Here is a 17,831-nt window from a genome sequence, read left to right on the forward strand (position 1 = left end):
TATCCATTTTTGTAATCCAATGTGTTCACCAAGGAAACTAATTTAATTTTGCCATGACAAGTTTAATATAGAAAGATTTATTAGATAACGCAAGCAAACAATGTCTTTAATTATGATTGACTAAGATAATATCAACAGGCTCATTTGTTTATGATTGACCCATGTGCAATAATATAAAGACCATACTTCTTCTGTATAAGACTCCAATTGCACTTGTATATTCTAGAATTCAAAAGTAAGATTAAGAAACTCAAGTAAAGAATATCTCTCTTTATTGCTTTAGAAAATCTCTCAAAAACTAAAGCTCATAAACTCTTAATCTCTCTTAAGTTATGCAACAAGTTTGCATCTCCTTATATAGAGAACACCTTGACCAAAACCTAAACACATTAGAAAATATATTTAGATAACTCCTAAATATATGTATATCTAGATAACTCCTAAAGATATTGGTCCTTAAACCATAACTTTGTTGGCTTATGACTCAAGCCATGCCAAGCTTATCCAACATTCACCTCCTTAAGCTTGAAATTGATCTTTGACAAATCATGAATTCCAACAAGGTCCCTCATCTCCTTGAACTTGATTCTTCCTAGAGCCTTAGTGAGTATGTTTGACATTTTTTTGGGTGATTTTGTAGAATTAAGTATGACATTTTGGTTGCTTTAGAATCAAGTAATTCCAAGTCAAGTCTGTCTTTTAAAGAGATCAAAAGACATTATCCATTTTTGTACTCCAATGTGCAGTTCACCAAGGAAACTAATTTAATTTTGCCATGACAAGTTTAATATAGAAAGACTTATTAGATAACGCAAACAAACAATGTCTTTAATTATGATTGACTAAGATGATATCAACAGACTCATTTGTTTATGATTGACCATGTGCAATAATATAAGAAAGAATTACTCAAATGTTATCTAAAAGTTGGTTTATTCCTCATATCTAACAATTTTATAAAAATTGTTCAAATGTTTAGTGTTCTGGGTGTAATTACAACTTACCCCTTAGATTTAGTTTTTCGATTTTGATTAAAAAAAAAATTAAAAAAATACACATCAGCAAATTAAAATACACATCATTTTCGATTTTCCACGTCACTACCCGAAAAAAAAAACTTAACGGCTGAGTTATAGTATTTACGGGAAGACGAAAGATCTCGTCGATTCATATGACGGCTGAGTTATAATGCTTTGTGGCTGAGCTATCACAAAGAATAATCTGAAAGCGGAAAACGAAAGGTCTCGTCGATTCATATGACGGCTGAGTTATAATGCTTTGTGGCTGAGCTATCACAAAGAATAATCTGAAAGCGGAAAACGAAAGGTCTCGTCGATTAATATGACGGCTGAGTTATAATGCTTGACGCCTGAGTTATTGCACAAAATAAAACAAATGTATTACAATAATACTGCATCGGACAAGTTTTCGCATTGTGCCCAACTTGTTTACATCGAGAGCATGCATTTAGCTCATGGCTAAACGCGTCCAATCCGTAGTCTTCAAGAACAAGCTCCACAAGCTTGTCGTGTGTTGTGTCTCCATCTATCTGCACAACTATACACCCTCTATCGTCGATGTCAAATACATATTTCTGTTTCTTTACCCAATTACCGGAAACAACTAGTACCGGAACTGGATCCATGAAAGAAAATGAAGAACAAAGTGAAGAAGAAGTAGAAGAACAAGGTGAAGAAGAAAGTAAAAACCATGTAAGAACAAGAGTCGAAGGAACGACGTTTCGTATCTCCGGAGAAGAAAGATGATGACATGGAATGCTGACATGGATGATGCGTCTGACGTGGCAAGTCAGCCATCAAACAAATTATAACTCACCCTAAATAAAACTCAGCCATCAAACAAATTATAACTCAGTCACAACATGAATAACATTACAGTAATTAAAAAGCAAAAAAATGGAAGCCAAATTCAGCCGCTTCATCAACTGAAAATATGTAACTCAGCGTATCGTTTAATAAGTCAGCCGTAACTGAATAATATTCTAGTAATTAATCTTTTGCTACTAAGTTAGCCGTGAAATGGCCGAGTTGTACGATAAGTCAGTCTATCACGGCTGAGTTATAGTTTTTAACCATAACTCAGCCGTAACGACATCTCATAAGTCAGCCGTTTTTCATAACTCAGCTACCCGGAAAAAGTTAATTCAGCTGTGTCGTAGTGATAACTCAGCCAAAATTTTGACAACTCAACCATCGGGTGAAAACTCAGCCGTAAGGACGGCTAAGTTAGAGCATAACTCAGCCAGATTTTAATAAGTCAGCCGTAACGCTTGGCTGAGTTATGCTCTAAGTCAGCCGTCCGCTCTTACTCAAATATTTTTTCCATAAATCAGCCGCAACATACCTATAACTCAGCCGTCATTACCTCTGTAACGTGTTACGGCTGAGTTATTTAATACACGTCAGCGATTTCTGAAGTGGCGTCTGACGTGGCAATGACATTTTTTATAATTACGTTTTTTCCGATAACATAAAACAAGGGCATACTGGGTATTTTCAAATATCCAAAATATTTGAGTAATAAAATTTTTGTTTGTAGATTCTGGTAATATTACCTAAAATGTATAACATCTGAGTAAATCTCTCATAATATAAAAAGACCATACTTCTTCTTCTGTATAAGACTCCAATTGCACTTATACATATAACTTCAAGCAATGAAGCAAACATTACTCATTTTTACGATTGACCATGTGAATTAATAATAAATAGCGTCTTGTGTTCCTTTTTCCCCATACTTGATAAGCAAAGCTACCATATAAAGATTCCCGGTGTTAATTACAGGGCATAATATGTATACTATTTTTGTATCATTGACAATACTTTAACTATATTTGCCACATCACGCTACTATTTTTGTATGATTGTCTTCTTTGAAAAGTTGACTATGTAATAGAGACAGCATATTGTCAGAACCACGTCTATGGGACTTGTGCTGAATTTGAAAATCAGGTGAGATCAGATATATGAAGATCCATTCTTATTACACTCTTATCTTTCTCTCTCTATGTTAATCTATTTACTAATTACCATTCTTTATAATCTATGTTGGTTGTTTTCTGTTGAATCCTACTCCATCTTTATGTGTCAAACTAATCTTACAATCCATCTGTTCAGGATTCACGTACGTGGCTTACAAGGCCGGAAGTACTGAACGTTTTGTATATTGATGTCTGCTTCAGATATCTCTTGGAATACTGTTTATCCCTTGCAAGCAATGCACAGCATCAGGATATCTAGAAATGCTTCTCCATTAGCTTCTTACTCACCAAAGACAAGCTTTGTGCAGCCAGTTCCACGTAAAAAGTGGGGGCTTTGTTTGTATTATTACCTGATAAAAGATGCCATGAACCATAATTATTGGTTTCTGCATATTGTAAGCCTGACGAATGTTTGGTTTCAAGAGGATGGGCCTCCCAGTTTCCAAGCCTGATGAGGTTTGGTTTCAACAGCTGATTAGTAACAGAACAGAATGATCAATCCAGTTGGACCAGTTGTCAATATTGTTCTATAGACTCAATATCGGCCACATTCTTAGTTCGTATAAAGAGGACTGGTTTATGAAGATCGTTCACTCTTCTACTCGATCCTAGCATCACTACAATAGTAAGAAACCAATAAACTTTCAGAGGGTTTCTAATAGACTGAAAATTTTCACCATAACAGTGGCAGCTCACACGCATAGAGACACTCCTGTCTTCATCAATTCAGGATCTACTCACAGTTCCAATTCAAATCTCACAATATGGCCTTCGATCTCTAGAACGAGGTAACAGGAGCAACGCAAGCCTCAAAGATTAATTACCTCCATCACACGGCAAAAGAATTGCTTTTGCAGCTTGCGGATAGTTAACTTTTGTAAGATCAAGCTTCAATCTCTTGGAGAGTCAATCCAAAAAATGTAAGAGTCAATCCAATGATTAGTCTTATTTAAGATTTTTTTGCTTATTAAATTATGTTGATTCATTTTATTTTTTTTTTATTTAGATAAATATTAATTATTTTAGTTTGTTTAATTAAATTAAATGATAAATTTTGATTGGCTAACTAAGAGAGGAGGTGAAACCAAGAATTGTCCGTTTCAAAGTTACAGTCGAGCTGTGGTCATGTTTGTGGAAGCAATTAGTCTCCTTCCAAAGGAGAAGGAGACTTATTAAGTCAAGCTTCAATCTCCTCCACAAATGTTAAGTCTGGTATTTGGTCGATTTTCTGCGGGAGCAATTAGTCTTCTCAGGAGACTTTGTAAGTCCAGCAAGCTTTAATGTTTTTCCACATTTGATCCAATGATCATCAACTCGTTTCAGAGAAAAAAAATAAAAATAAAATCAAAGAGAATAAATATGATGCATTGTTGTAGCGAGAGGATGCTGATGATAACAATAATATGGAGCTGTTGTTTAATGTTCTGCCTTTCTCACTCAACACTTGTTATTGCTTCACCTGCAAAACACTTGTGTCTTCTAGACCAGAGGGATGCTCTTTGGGAGTTCAAGAACGAGTTCTATCTCCACTTGGACTTCGATCCCTATAGGATGCCTAGTGATAAGAAGACAGAGAAGTGGAGGAACAACACTGATTGCTGTTCTTGGGATGGTGTCTCTTGTGATCCTAAGACAGGCCATGTCGTTGAGTTAGACCTCGATAGCAGTCATCTCAACGGCCCTTTGAGATCTGATAGTAGCCTGTTTAGACTAAAACATCTTCAAAGCCTAGATCTTAGCAGCAATAATCTTTCGGGTACTCTACCAGATTCCATCGGCGACCTCCAATACTTGAGGGTTTTGAGTCTCGTAGATTGCAATATCTTTGGAAAGATTCCTTCTTCGCTCGGAAGTCTTTCATATCTCACTCATCTTTCTCTTTCTGATAATGATTTAACCAGTGAACGACCAGATTCGATGGGCAGTTTAACAGATTTGCATCTTGTGCTACTCAACTTGACCTCGCTCATCTGGATCGACCTTGGTTCTAACCAGTTCAAAGGTATGCTCCCATCAAACATGAGTAGCCTTTCCAAACTGGAGGATTTTGATATTAGTGGAAATTCAGTTCCCTCTTCTCTCTTCATGATCCCTCCCTTTGCTGACTAGTCTTCACCTGGAAGGTAACGACTTCAGCGGTCCTCTTGAGATTGGGAATATCTCTTCACAATCTAACCTTCGAGACTTATACATTGGAGAAAACAATTTTAATGGGCCAATCCCAAGATCTATATCGAAACTAGTCCGGCTCACGGATCTTAGCCTCTCTTTCTGGAACACAGGAAGTGGAACCGTTAACTTCAGCATCTTCTTGCATCTCAAGTCACTTTCGTTACTTGATCTTGCCTATCTGAATACAAGAAGCATGGTTGACCTGAGTATTTTCTCACCTCTCAAGCTACTTAAGGAGCTGGATCTTTCAGGGATTAATTTGACAATCAGTTCAACTCTCCCTCTTCACTCACACTTGATGTACTTGATCTTATCGTCCTGCAATATTCTTGAGTTCCCCAAGTTTCTAGAAAACGCAACCAGTTTGTTTTATTTAGACATCTCTGCCAATCAAATTGAAGGCAAAATACCACAGTGGTTATGGAGTCTGCCAGAGTTGGGGTTTGTAAACATTGCTCAGAATTCCTTCAGTGGAGAACTAACTATGTTACCAAACTCTACTATCTGTATATTTGTAGGTTTTGATAATCAGTTTTCGGGAGAGCTTCCTAGCGCAATATGCGAATTGGATCGTCTTGTATTACTTGATTTGTCCAACAACAACTTCAGCGGTTCTATTCCACGGTGTTCAGAAAATTCCAATTCTTCTATTATAGTCTTGCATCTTCGGAATAACAGTCTCTCTGGTGTTATTCCAGAGGAAATTATTAGTGTTAACTTGATATCACTTGATGTTGGTGGCAACCGGTTATCAGGACAACTTCCCAAATCTCTGATCAATTGCACTCGTCTCGAGTTTCTGAACGTGGGAGACAACATTATCAGTGACACATTTCCGTTATGGTTAAGATCGTTACCCTATCTACAGATTCTTGTCCTTCGTTCTAACGAGTTCCACGGGCCAATATCTTCCCCTGGAGACTCTTTGAAGTTTCCTCAACTACGAATCTTTGATATTTCGGAAAACCGCTTTACTGGAGTCTTGCCATCAGAGTACTTTGCGGCTTGGAGTGCAATGTCATCGGCTGTAGGCACTGTTGGCGTACCAGCAGAGTTTAAGGTTCTAGGAACTACCCGAGAATCCTATCATAAATCTGTGGATTTGACGAACAAAGGATTAAATATGGAGCTGGTAGGGAGTGGTTTCAAAATCTACAAAACCATCGATGTGTCCGGAAACAGACTCCAAGGAGATATTCCCGAATCCATTGGTATGCTCAAGGAACTGATTGTGCTCAACATGTCAAACAACGCTTTCACTGGCCATATTCCACCATCTCTATCAAACTTGACCAATCTCCAGTCATTGGATCTGTCCAAAAACAGATTATCCGGCGGTATCCCAACAGAGCTCGGGAAACTCACGTTTCTAGAGTGGATGAACTTCTCGTACAATAAGCTTGAAGGTCCAATACCACAGGCCACTCAGATTCAAAGCCAGAATATCTCATCGTTTACAGGGAATCCCGGTCTATGCGGTCCCCCTCTCTTAAAGAAATGTGGTGAAGAAGCAACAAAGCAAGAAGAAGATGAAGATGAAGAAAAAGAAGAGAAAGATCAAGTATTTAGCTGGATTGCGGCTGCAATAGGCTATGTACCTGGTTTGTTCTGTGGACTCACCATCGCCTATATTCTCACTTCATAGGCTTAGAGTTCCTAATCTTTTCTACTTTTCTTCTCCCTGGCGTTGAAAAAATGAGCAATAAGTAATCTTCTCTTTCAATTGTACTATTTGTGTCTCTTATGATCTTATCTTGGAAATCTGTAGTAATGTTGAGATAATTTTATCTTTACCTGAAATCTTTATAATGGAACAGTAGTAATGCAACATCTCCATTCAAATGTCGTCCGCATGTCACCTTCGCTAATCAGTCAATCTGAAACTGATGCAGACATGTTAGATGAATGAACAGGTGTGGATGGTTCTGTTATGAACAGAGGTTGTGGATCCTCTACAACATAACCACTCAACAAGAGAAACTCTCTATTGCCTTTTACGATTCATACGATCATTCAAGATCTTTTTCTAAGTTATCCTTCATATATACTCTTTATTTTCCTACACAATTCTCTTAAGACTCTAATTCTAACAGCTTATTCTTCTCGACCTGCAAAGGAACAGTTTTAACCAAAGTTATAAATAGAAACAGCAGACCAGAAGAGTGGGAAATTTTAATATCTCAAAGTTAGAAAACCAAGCTTTGAAATCAGCAGGACAATGGGTACCTTTTTGCAAACAAGTCTCTCAGTTAGCGGAGCATTTTTTTCAAATCTCCGCCAAGTCTACGTGTGAGCATATCCGTGGCGTCCAACATGAACTTTGATCACTTCAAATAAAAGTTAACAAACCTTTACGAGTGTTGAATCCTCAATAAGGTGTTTAAGTCTTTGTGGAATACCAGAATGGATAATGTGCATAATATCTGGACAACTGTAACCGTCCCTGATATAATTTTCATCATTAGTTCTGGCACATATAAGAAAACATCATAGAGTTCAAGAAAATGTTCCATTGTTTAATTATAGAGAAAAGTTGCAACATTTTCAAAGAATTGACATGAGTTTAAGCATCCGTGGCTGAGTTGCCAAAGTACAACATTAAATACTCTATTGTATTGTTTGACTAAAAGATACATCTTTCACTTTCGGCTAGACGAGAGCAAAACTCGGCATAGAAACACACGGATAAAATTTTTTACAACTTCACAAGAAATTTGAAAAGCTTTGCAGCTATGATGAGATTCGATACTACACAAAACAGGAAAAGTGAGCCAACTACACTTTCTTCCGACCATTTACAAAGGAGATAACAATCAAGAGGAGGATTGATTTTAACAATTTATAACCTCGGGTCGGCAACGAGCGATTTTGAAATGGATCCTGGTGGTCATGGCCGGAGCTCGTAGGTCGGAGTCCGTACTGTCGGAAGAAGAAGAAGCAGAAGAAGAAATAGTGGGATCATTTATAGGAAGCTTCGATAGCGTTGAAAGCTGTTCCTCTGTAAAAACTTCCTCGTCATCACTCATCAGTTTGTCCTAGATGCAAGGCTCCTACGAATCTTCTGCCACTTGGATTTTTGTTATTTTATCGAGATTCTGTAGTGTGTAATAATCATATATATCAAACTAAGGTTTTGTTCTCTTCTTCTTTGTTGATTTTCATTTAATATTTTCTAACTTTTTTTTATTTTCTTAATTTAATTTTAAATTGTTTAATTGTCTTAAACAATATTTAAGACCACATTAACACAAATACATTTAACTCATACATTAAAATAAAAATTATAACTGAAAATAAAATAAATTATGCATTAATCATATTCAACCATTCAATTTTATTCAAACACAACAAATTATTATTGTAACTCCATAATTTTCACATCAATTCTTATCATATAAATAAGTATTCTCTCATTCTCTCATTCTTTCATATTGGCTTTCTACTTTTTCATTTTCACATTCTTTCATTCTCTTCCACTTCTCTCATTCTTTTTTATAATACCTCAAATCATTTTTTTTTTCAATTTTTTATTTTGTTGTATGGGTTACAAAAAAACAAATATAATATCATTGTAATTTTTAATGCTAAATTTTAATTTTAGAGATTACATGATATGTGTTTTATATTGTTCTTATTTTTAAAAATTCATCTCCATTATCTATTTGGATTATCATCTTATATATAATCATTCTTTCCTCCTTTCCCACCAATATCAAATGTTGTTATATCTCATGTGTGTTGTAAGAGTTTGATTATATATTTTAATTTAGAAAGTATTATATATATATTTAACATTGTTTTCAATTTTTATAAAAATGAAATATTTCTTGCTTTTCTAATCTATTCATAGTTATTTTTTTTAATTTCCATAGTTAAATTTAAATTCACATATGTTGGATTCAACAAAAAATCAAGTTTATTTGAGAATTAGATGTTCCTATTCCTTTTAAATGATTAATGTATAACATATTATACCATTGAATCAAATTATGGACCCACCAACACTCACTTTTAAATTAAATGGGTTTTAATTTTAGGAGTTGGAAAAGTATAAAAGTTTGTTTGTAACTCCCATAATAATATCATGGTAGTGTTCTCAATAAATTTAATTTAATATAATAGAACATGTTAAAAATGTATAAGTATGCACTTAATTGCACTTTTGTAACTCTCAAATAGTAAAAACAATTTCATATTCCATTTCCAAAATTTTACTACTAAGAGGAAATCATTAGAATCTAACTTAGTAATATAGCTTAAATTAAGGTGAATATAAAAGAGATTAGAAATTAAATTAATATTTGGGATTTTTATTGCATTTCATATGATTTTACAAGGTTTCACTCTCTCATTATTTGTCCATTTAGCATTTAATTTCTAAAAAATAATATTTATTTTAATTAAATAAAAATGTAAAATGTACATTAATCTTTATATACTTTAAATCCATACTTTACTACTAAATTGTAACTGAAATTATATTAATTATGAATTGACTATTTTTTTCTTTCACACTATAAATTATAATTGTAACTCTTCTAATAAAATTATTTTAGAAATGTAACTTGCATCCCTTGAAATCTTATAAATAAATATTCTCACTACAACTACAAAAATATATGGCATATGGCATGTAAGATACAATATGACTTAATTACACTAAATATATTATCATCAAAAGAAAATTTGATTTCTTTACATTAGTTAAATTCATATTACGTAGTCTTTAAATTTTGATGTACACCAAAAAACAAAATAATAATAACATATTATTTTATATTATTTTTCTAAATAAAATAACGATTATATAAGAACTCACGCATAGCGTGAGCTAACATCTAGTATTAAAAATATAAAAGGAGAATTATAAGAAAATTAAAAAGTTTTTTTTTAAAAAAAATAAGAAATTTCTCGAAATACTAAAGTCTTATTTTTCAACAATATATATATATATATATATATATTTTTTTTTTTTAACAGAAAAAAAACATAGACGGTGATGGCGATAGTGTTCCCAGGGTTTTGAACTCTGATGCGAGTGGTCTTTCGGTTTTGCTTTCGGTTTTTTATGGTTTTTACGGCGGTCTTTTGGGGATCGTGGAGTATCATCTCTGCTTGTTTCCCTCTTTGATTGGATTGAGGATTCGATTATTCAATTGGGGGAACTTTGGGAAAGTTGGGATCTTGCGATGTCCTATCTTGCGATGTCCTCGGTCATATCTCGATCCTTTGGTGGATTCTCATTTATGTTTTTCCTTCATGATCCAGTCTGGAAAGGGAAAGCAAATAGTTTTTGATCTGTCCTAGATCCGATTTGTTTGTTTGAGTGGTGATGTGGATTTCCTTCGGTGTGGGTTCTGGGGTAATCCTTCGAATCTGCATTTTAATGGCCATTGGTTTCGCCGTTCTCTATGGGGTCTGATTGATTGTACCTTGCTGGTGTGGTTTGATGCGGCTGATTTGCGGATCGTTTTGGTGAAGGTGTATAAATGGGTTTCTCCCTCAGTTGAGCAGATTCATCTCACACCTTTCTCTCTCGTTCTCACTGAGTGTTCTTGGGTTCGTTTATTACTTCTTTTTGTTGCTCCGTCTACTCCTCGTTTTCTCGTCATGTCTCAGAGCATGGTTCTTGGTCAGAGTTCGGCTACAAAGAATGTTGGCCCAGCTGTGGTAAAGCGCAAGGTCAAAATCCCATATTTTGACAATACAGCGTTGATAGAGGGTTATTCCAAGACTGTCATCGGCAGGTGTATGAATCCGAGATCGCAAGATATGAAGATGCTTTTATTCATGTTTCCGCGTATCTGGCATTTGGAGGGAAAGGTTGTTGGTGCTGATTTAGGAATGGGTAAATTCCAATTCGACTTTGACGATGAAGCCGATATTGTTGAGGTGCTGAAGATGGCTCCCTTTCACTTCGACCACTGGATGGTGTCCATGGTTCGATGGAGTCCCACTGTGGATCCAATGTATCCGTTGTCACTAACCTTTTGGATTCGTGTCATGGGGGTCCCTTTTCAGTTCTGGGCTGAGCCTACTTTTTGGAGTATTGGTGAGGATATCGGACGTGTTCAGGAGGTCGACATTGACGGGGGGAGAGTTCAAGTGATGGTGGATGGTTTCAAACCTTTATGTTTTCAAACTGAGGTGGAGTTCTATAATGGAGAAGAAACCACTGTTTCTCTCCGCTATGAGCGTTTGTTCGGGTATTGCTCTCACTGCTTTAGTCTGTGTCATGATAAGGAGCATTGTCCACTGCTGAAAGCGATTACTGAGGCGGCCGTTGAAATCTCCTTGCCGGAGGTGGTTGATGTGAGACGTAACCAGAGTTATAAGGGGGCTGTTAAGTCCGAACGAAAGCAAGGGTCTGAACAGGTTGGTCCTTCTCGCGGAGGACATCGAGGGAGATCTAGCGGGGACAGTTCACAGGCTAAGGGGAAGCGCCCTCTTGAAGGGAAGTTTGGGAGGGGCTCGAAGTCTCAGTTGGAATTAGTAGCAGGGGAACCCTTGGCGAAACAGAGGCGTTTTCAAACATATGTACAATATAATGAGCACCATTTTTTACGGGAGGCTGCTAAGGAACCAGTTGACTCTCAAGCGGAGGTGGTGGACACACGAGTATCTCAACCTCAGGGCACTGAGAACTCTGCTGCTCCTGTCAAGGTAGTCCGAAAAGCCTTATTTCAGGAGGATGTGGTGACCGTTTCTGCATCTACGGATTTGGTGTCTGCTCCGCAGGCGGTGGAGGTGCCTAAGGTTCCTGCTGTGGTTGGTGCTAACATAACGGATTCCCTGAGTGTTACAACATGCGATACTATTCCGGTGCTCCCTGTCGAAGTGCAGACGGCTGTCTCTACCCGAGAGGAGGCTCTTCAGGGTGATGATTCTGGGTTGCCGGATGCAGGTATTATAACGGGTGTTATAGGGTTGGCTATGGAGGGGACGGAGGCTACTGAGATGTCGGGTGTTGTGGTTTCGGGTGCTGAGGATGATTTAATTGCAGAGGAGGGGGAATCTGGTGTGGATGAGCCTCAGGTTGGGTCTGCAGTTGAGACTGTTGCCTCTGGTGATGATACTCACTCTGGTGGAGGCTCCATGGTTACTGATCTGCCTTTGGTGAATGTGGGAGCGACTTCGGGAATGTTGGATAGGCCACGTAAGGGTAAAGGCCCAATGGGCCTGAAGGGTGTGGGCTCCAAGAAGCTCAATGTCTGTTTAAGGGCCACACCACGTAAACGACCTGCTCCAAAAGGTGCCGGTCAGGCTGGTGAGCAGATTAACCCGAAACCAAAGGAGGAGGATAAGGGTGCAGCTGGTGGTTCAAAGCCACCACTTCGGAAGATTGATAAGTGAAGATTTTAAGTTGGAATTGCCAAGGGCTTGGTAACAAAACCACTATTGGGTATCTTAGGGATTTGTGGGGGAAGTATCGGCCAGATTTTTTATTTCTTTCTGAAACTAGGCAATCTTTTTCTTTTTTGGAACCTTTTATTGGTCATTTTGGTTACTCAGATTTAAAAACAGTTGAACCTGTTGGTTGTAGTGGTGATCTTGCACTTTTTATAATAATAATAATAATAATGTTTCCATTTTATTTGAGTCCAATAGAATTATTGATGTGGAAATTGTATACAAAGGAAAAATAATTTATCTCTCTTTTATCTATGGTGATCCGGTTCCAAAGAACCGGGATTTGATTTGGGAGCAGTTAACAAGGATGGGTTTAAATCTAGATTCTCCTTGGTTTTTAATTGGGGATTTTAATGAGTTAAAAGGAAATCATGAGAAGCGGGGTGGTACCTTGCGTTATGCCTCTTCTTTTGTACCTTTTAACTCAATGATTCGAAACTGCGGTTTACTTGAATTCCCTGCTCTGGGGGATAGTCTTTCCTGGAGAGGGTGGTGGGATAAAAAGCCGATATGGTATCGATTAGATCGGGCTTTGGCGAATGAGGAGTGGCATGAGTTGTTTAAATATTCTTTTACGGAGTATTTACCAATGATGCGTCGAATCATAAACCCCTGTTGGCTGTTATTGAGGATAAATCTCCATGTGGTCAGGGTGGTTTTCGGTTTGATAGACGGTGGCTGGACAAGGAGGGTTTCTTTGGTGCAGTTTCTGAGGGGTGGGAGTCTACGTCAGGGGACGCTTCCACTTCAAGTTTGGTGGATAAAATTACCAAATGCCATCGTGCGATTTCTCGTTGGCGGAAAGAGCAAGTACCTTATGGGAGGGAGACAATTGAGGAAATTAAATCCAAACTTGCGGCGGCTCAGGAAAATGATGCTACTTCTGTTGATGAACTTGCGGAGCTTACTTGGCGGTTAAGAGAAGCGTATAGGGATGAGGAGGTGTATTGGTATCAAAAAAGCAGAAGTCGGTGGATGGTGTTTGGTGACCATAATACCAGCTATTTCCATGCTCAAACGAAGCAACGACGAGTTCGAAACCGCATTGTTGGTCTTCATGAGCAGCATGGTAATTGGACAACGGAGGAGAGTGATATCCAAAATATTGCGGTCTCTTATTTTCAAGAATTATTTACATCCTCGGACCCTTCGGATTTTGCGGAGATGTTGGACGAGGTTCCATCATCTATTATAGTGGAAACAAATGAATTTTTAACTCGAGAGGTTACCGAACAGGAGATCAAACATGCCTTTTTCATGATGCATCCAGATAAGGCTCCAGGTCCGGATGGGATGACTGCCCTTTTTTACCAGAAAGCATGGGCCACGGTTAAAGCTGATTTGGTACTGTTGGTCAACTCTTTTCTGCAGAATGGGGATTTTGACAAACGGTTAAATGTGACTAACATCTGTCTTATCCCAAAGGTCGATAAATCGACCAGGATGACAGAATTAAGGCCTATTAGCTTATGCCATGTCGGTTATAAAATTATATCTAAGGTTTTGTGCCAGGGGCTACGCACTATCTTACCGTTTCTCGTCTCGGAAACACAATCAGCATTTGTAGAGGGTCGCTTAATTTTGGATAACATCTTAATTGCTCAGGAAATGTTTCATGGCCTACATACTAATCCTTCCTGTAAGGGGAAGTTCATGGCTATTAAGACGAATATGAGTAAGGCTTATGACCGGGTGGAGTGGTCTTTTGTCGAACATTTGCTCCGGCAGCTCGGTTTTTGTGAAAAGTGGATATCGTGGATTATGTGTTGTGTAAAGTCGGTTCAGTACAAGGTCCTAATTAATGGTCAGGCTTATGGTTCCATTATTCCTTGTCGGGGGCTGCGTCAGGGGGATCCTTTGTCGCCCTATCTTTTTATTCTATGTACGGAGGTGCTGATTGCACATTTTCGGAAAGCAGAACAGATGAAACTACTTACGGGTATCAAGGTTTCAACTGCTAGTCCAGCCATTTCCCATCTCTTATTTGCGGATGATAGTCTTTTCTTCTGTCGGGCCACGAGAAAGCAGTGCGAGGTGGTTTTAGGGATTCTTCGGAAGTATGAACGGGTTTCTAGTCAACAAATCAATTTTCAGAAATCTTCGATCCAGTTTGGCCACACAGTGGATACTGCTCTGCGAGAGGAATTAAAAGGGGTTTTGGGGATCACAAATTTGGGTGGCATGGGATCTTACTTAGGGATCCCGGAGAGCCTGGGTGGGGCTAAGACAAAATTTTTTTCGTTTGTTCGGGACAAATGCAAGCACGGGCAAGTGGGTGGCCGGCTCGACTATTATCTAAAGGCGGCAAGGAAATTATGATCAAGTCTGTCGCCACGGCTGTTCCTACTTTTGTGATGTCGTGCTTTAGGTTACCTAAGACAGTCACGTGGAAGCTGACTAGCGCGATCTCTAATTTTTGGTGGAGCTCATCTGGACAATCACAAGGGTTACACTGGGTGGCATGGGATAAACTGTGCCATGATAAAGATGCAGGGGGGTTGGGTTTCCGGTGCTTGGATGATTTTAACACCGCTCTGTTGGCGAAGCAGCTCTGGCGCTTGATCAGAGTACCAGATTCACTTTTTGCACGGGTGTTTAAAGGACGTTACTATCGGCATTCTGATCCTTTGGATCCAATTAAATCTTACTCACCGTCTTATGGATGGCGGAGTATAGTTTCTGTTCGTTCTCTGGTTAATAAAGGACTTATTAAAAGGGTAGGATCTGGTGCTTCCATTTCTGTATGGTCTGACCCATGGATCCCTGCTCAATCCCCGAGACCAGCACTGAGCACAGGGTTGCCTTCTGATCCTCTGCTCCGCGTTACAAATTTTATTGATAGGAGTTCAAATTCCTGGGATATGGCTCAGCTTACGGCTACGTTTGTACCGGAAGATGTTGCTATAATTTCTGTCTTACCTTTGCGACAACTGGAAAAACCGGATTTGCTGGGATGGCATTTTACCAAGTCTGGTAAATATTTGGTAAAATCAGGTTACCATATTCTTCGTTCAAACATGACGGTCCCTGCGGAGCCAAGGGTATTTGGTCCGGATGTTGTCACTCTTCAGGCCTTTGTGTGGAAAATTCGGTGCCCACCGAAACTTCGTCAATTTATGTGGCAAGTGCTTTCAGGTTGTGTGGCGGTTATAGTTAACCTACGGAGACGTGGTTTGAGTTGTGATGCCGCATGTGGCCTTTGTGGTTTTCAGGAGGAGACGATTAATCATACCCTCTTTGAATGTCCGCCAGCTCGACAGGTTTGGACTTTGTCACAGTTTCCGACGGCCCCTGTTTTTTTTCCATCGGCATCCGTTTTTACAAATATGGATTTTCTCTTTTGGCGGTTTACAAATGTTCCAACACAGGATATCTTCCCTTGGATTTTGTGGTATATTTGGAAAGCACGCAATAATAAACTTTTCAGTAATCTGGATTCAAATCCCCTGGCCATTTTGCGGCTAGCGGAGGATGAGGCAAAAGCCTGGGTTCTGGCGCAGACAGAGGATATGGTAGCGGTACCGGATATTAATGTAGCGCCTGGCCCTGATGAAAGGGGGAGATTCGAGGATCCTAGGTCTCGGTCACATTATACTTGTTTTGTAGATGGTTCCTGGAAAGCAACAGACCGTTATGCGGGTAGAGGATGGTTTTGTACGTCACCCTGCGGTGATCCCCCCACTATGGGTGCTGCCAACCTTCGCCGTAGTCTATCCCCTCTTCATGCCGAGATTGAAGCCCTCATCTAGGCTATGCGTTGTATGATTGGAGCGGATAACCAATCTGTCGTCTTTCTCACCGACTGCTTCGATTTAGTGAAGATGGTGTTTTCGCTTTCCGAGTGGCCAGCTTTTACACCTTATTTGGAGGACATACAAGCAGATAAAAAGGAGTTAGCTTCTTTTTCCTTAGTCTATGTCTCGCGTTCTCAGAATGGTAAAGCGGATAATTTAGCGCGAATTGTTCGCACAGTTCCGCACTTAGTTACCTATGTAAACAATGTTCCTTCATATTGGCTTGTTTGAGCCAATCTTGTACTCTGTTGTCAAAAAAAAAAAAAAAAAAANTTTTTTAAATACCATAAAAGAGTGTTAAAAAAAAATATCATAAAAAATTATTTATGTCCTCGGGTTGTCCCTTCTTGGCTGGTTTTGGTCCCTTCCTATAGAAGATCATATCGGCCCTTGGACCTCTTAAGCTCTTGTGAGTTGAGGTTGTCACATGAACATGTATAGACTCAACTACTTCTAAGGCTAAATTCACAAGACTATAATCTTTTCAACTAATATTGGAGGTCACACCACACCCCACTTATCAATTGTAACAAAAAGGATTTTATATATAGCATACCTGAGCAGCAACAAGGGCACTGTTGTGAGCCATGTCGCAGAGCAAAAAAGCCCCAACCTCGTCCGCGACAGCCCTGAATCTCGCGTAATCCCATTCTCTAGGGTAAGAAGTACCTCCAAATATGATTAACTTAGGCCTAAAATCCATAGCCTTCTCCTCAAGCTTGTCGTAATCAATGTAACCAGTGGTGGAATCAACCTTGTACGGAAAGTTTTCGAAGTAGATCGAGGTCGCCGAGATGTTCTTCCCACCAGAGGTATAGTAACCATGAGTCAAATGACCACCTGAAGGCAGACCAAGCCCCATCATACGATCATGAGGCTGGAGCAAAGCCGTGTAGGCTGCGAAATTGGCAGGGGAACCAGAGTAAGGCTGAACGTTAATGCCCCATTTCTCTGGATCACAATGGAAAGCCTCGAGAGCGCGTGAGCGGCAGAGACTCTCGATCTCATCGATGAACTCGGTACCTCCGTAGTAACGATTACCAGGCAGACCTTCCGAGTATTTATTTGTGAGCGGACTTCCGAGAGCTTCCATGACGGCTAAGGAAGTGAAATTCTCGGCTGCGATGAGTTCGATTCCTCGATATTGCCGGCGTTTCTCCTTCTCGATTAGGCCGTGGATCTCCGGATCGACGGAGTCAAGATGCGTGTTTCCCCAAGAAGAGACTGCTTCCATATCTGACATTGGAGGGATAGAGAGACTTTTAGCGTGGGTCTTTATATGATAAGATATGTGTCGTGCAAGCAAAACTAAGCATTTGACATTTTTTGGGTGATTTTGTAGAGTTAAGTATGACATTTTGGTTGCTTTAGAATCCCAGTAACTCCAAGTCAAGTCTGTCTTTTAAAGAGGGAAAAAAGACATTATCCATTTTTGTAATCCAATGTGTTCACCA

The 17,831-nt window shown here is 39.0% G+C and overlaps 1 protein-coding gene across 1 annotated transcript in view; it reads right to left on the bottom strand.

Annotated features, from left to right (window-relative positions):
• LOC104772999 (serine hydroxymethyltransferase 5-like) overlaps positions 1-17,757 on the bottom strand; it is a 20,685-nt gene extending 2,928 nt beyond the window's left edge. Inside the window, exon 1 of the mRNA XM_019242560.1 lies at positions 17,218-17,757. Coding sequence (XP_019098105.1) covers positions 17,218-17,734 — 517 coding nt within the window. The 5' untranslated portion in view covers positions 17,735-17,757. The remainder of the gene's footprint in view (positions 1-17,217) is intronic.
• Between the last annotated feature and the right edge of the window lie 74 nt (positions 17,758-17,831).

The sequence above is a fragment of the Camelina sativa genome, unplaced genomic scaffold (genome assembly GCF_000633955.1).
Source record: "Camelina sativa cultivar DH55 unplaced genomic scaffold, Cs unpScaffold00382, whole genome shotgun sequence".
Lineage (NCBI taxonomy): Eukaryota > Viridiplantae > Streptophyta > Magnoliopsida > Brassicales > Brassicaceae > Camelina > Camelina sativa.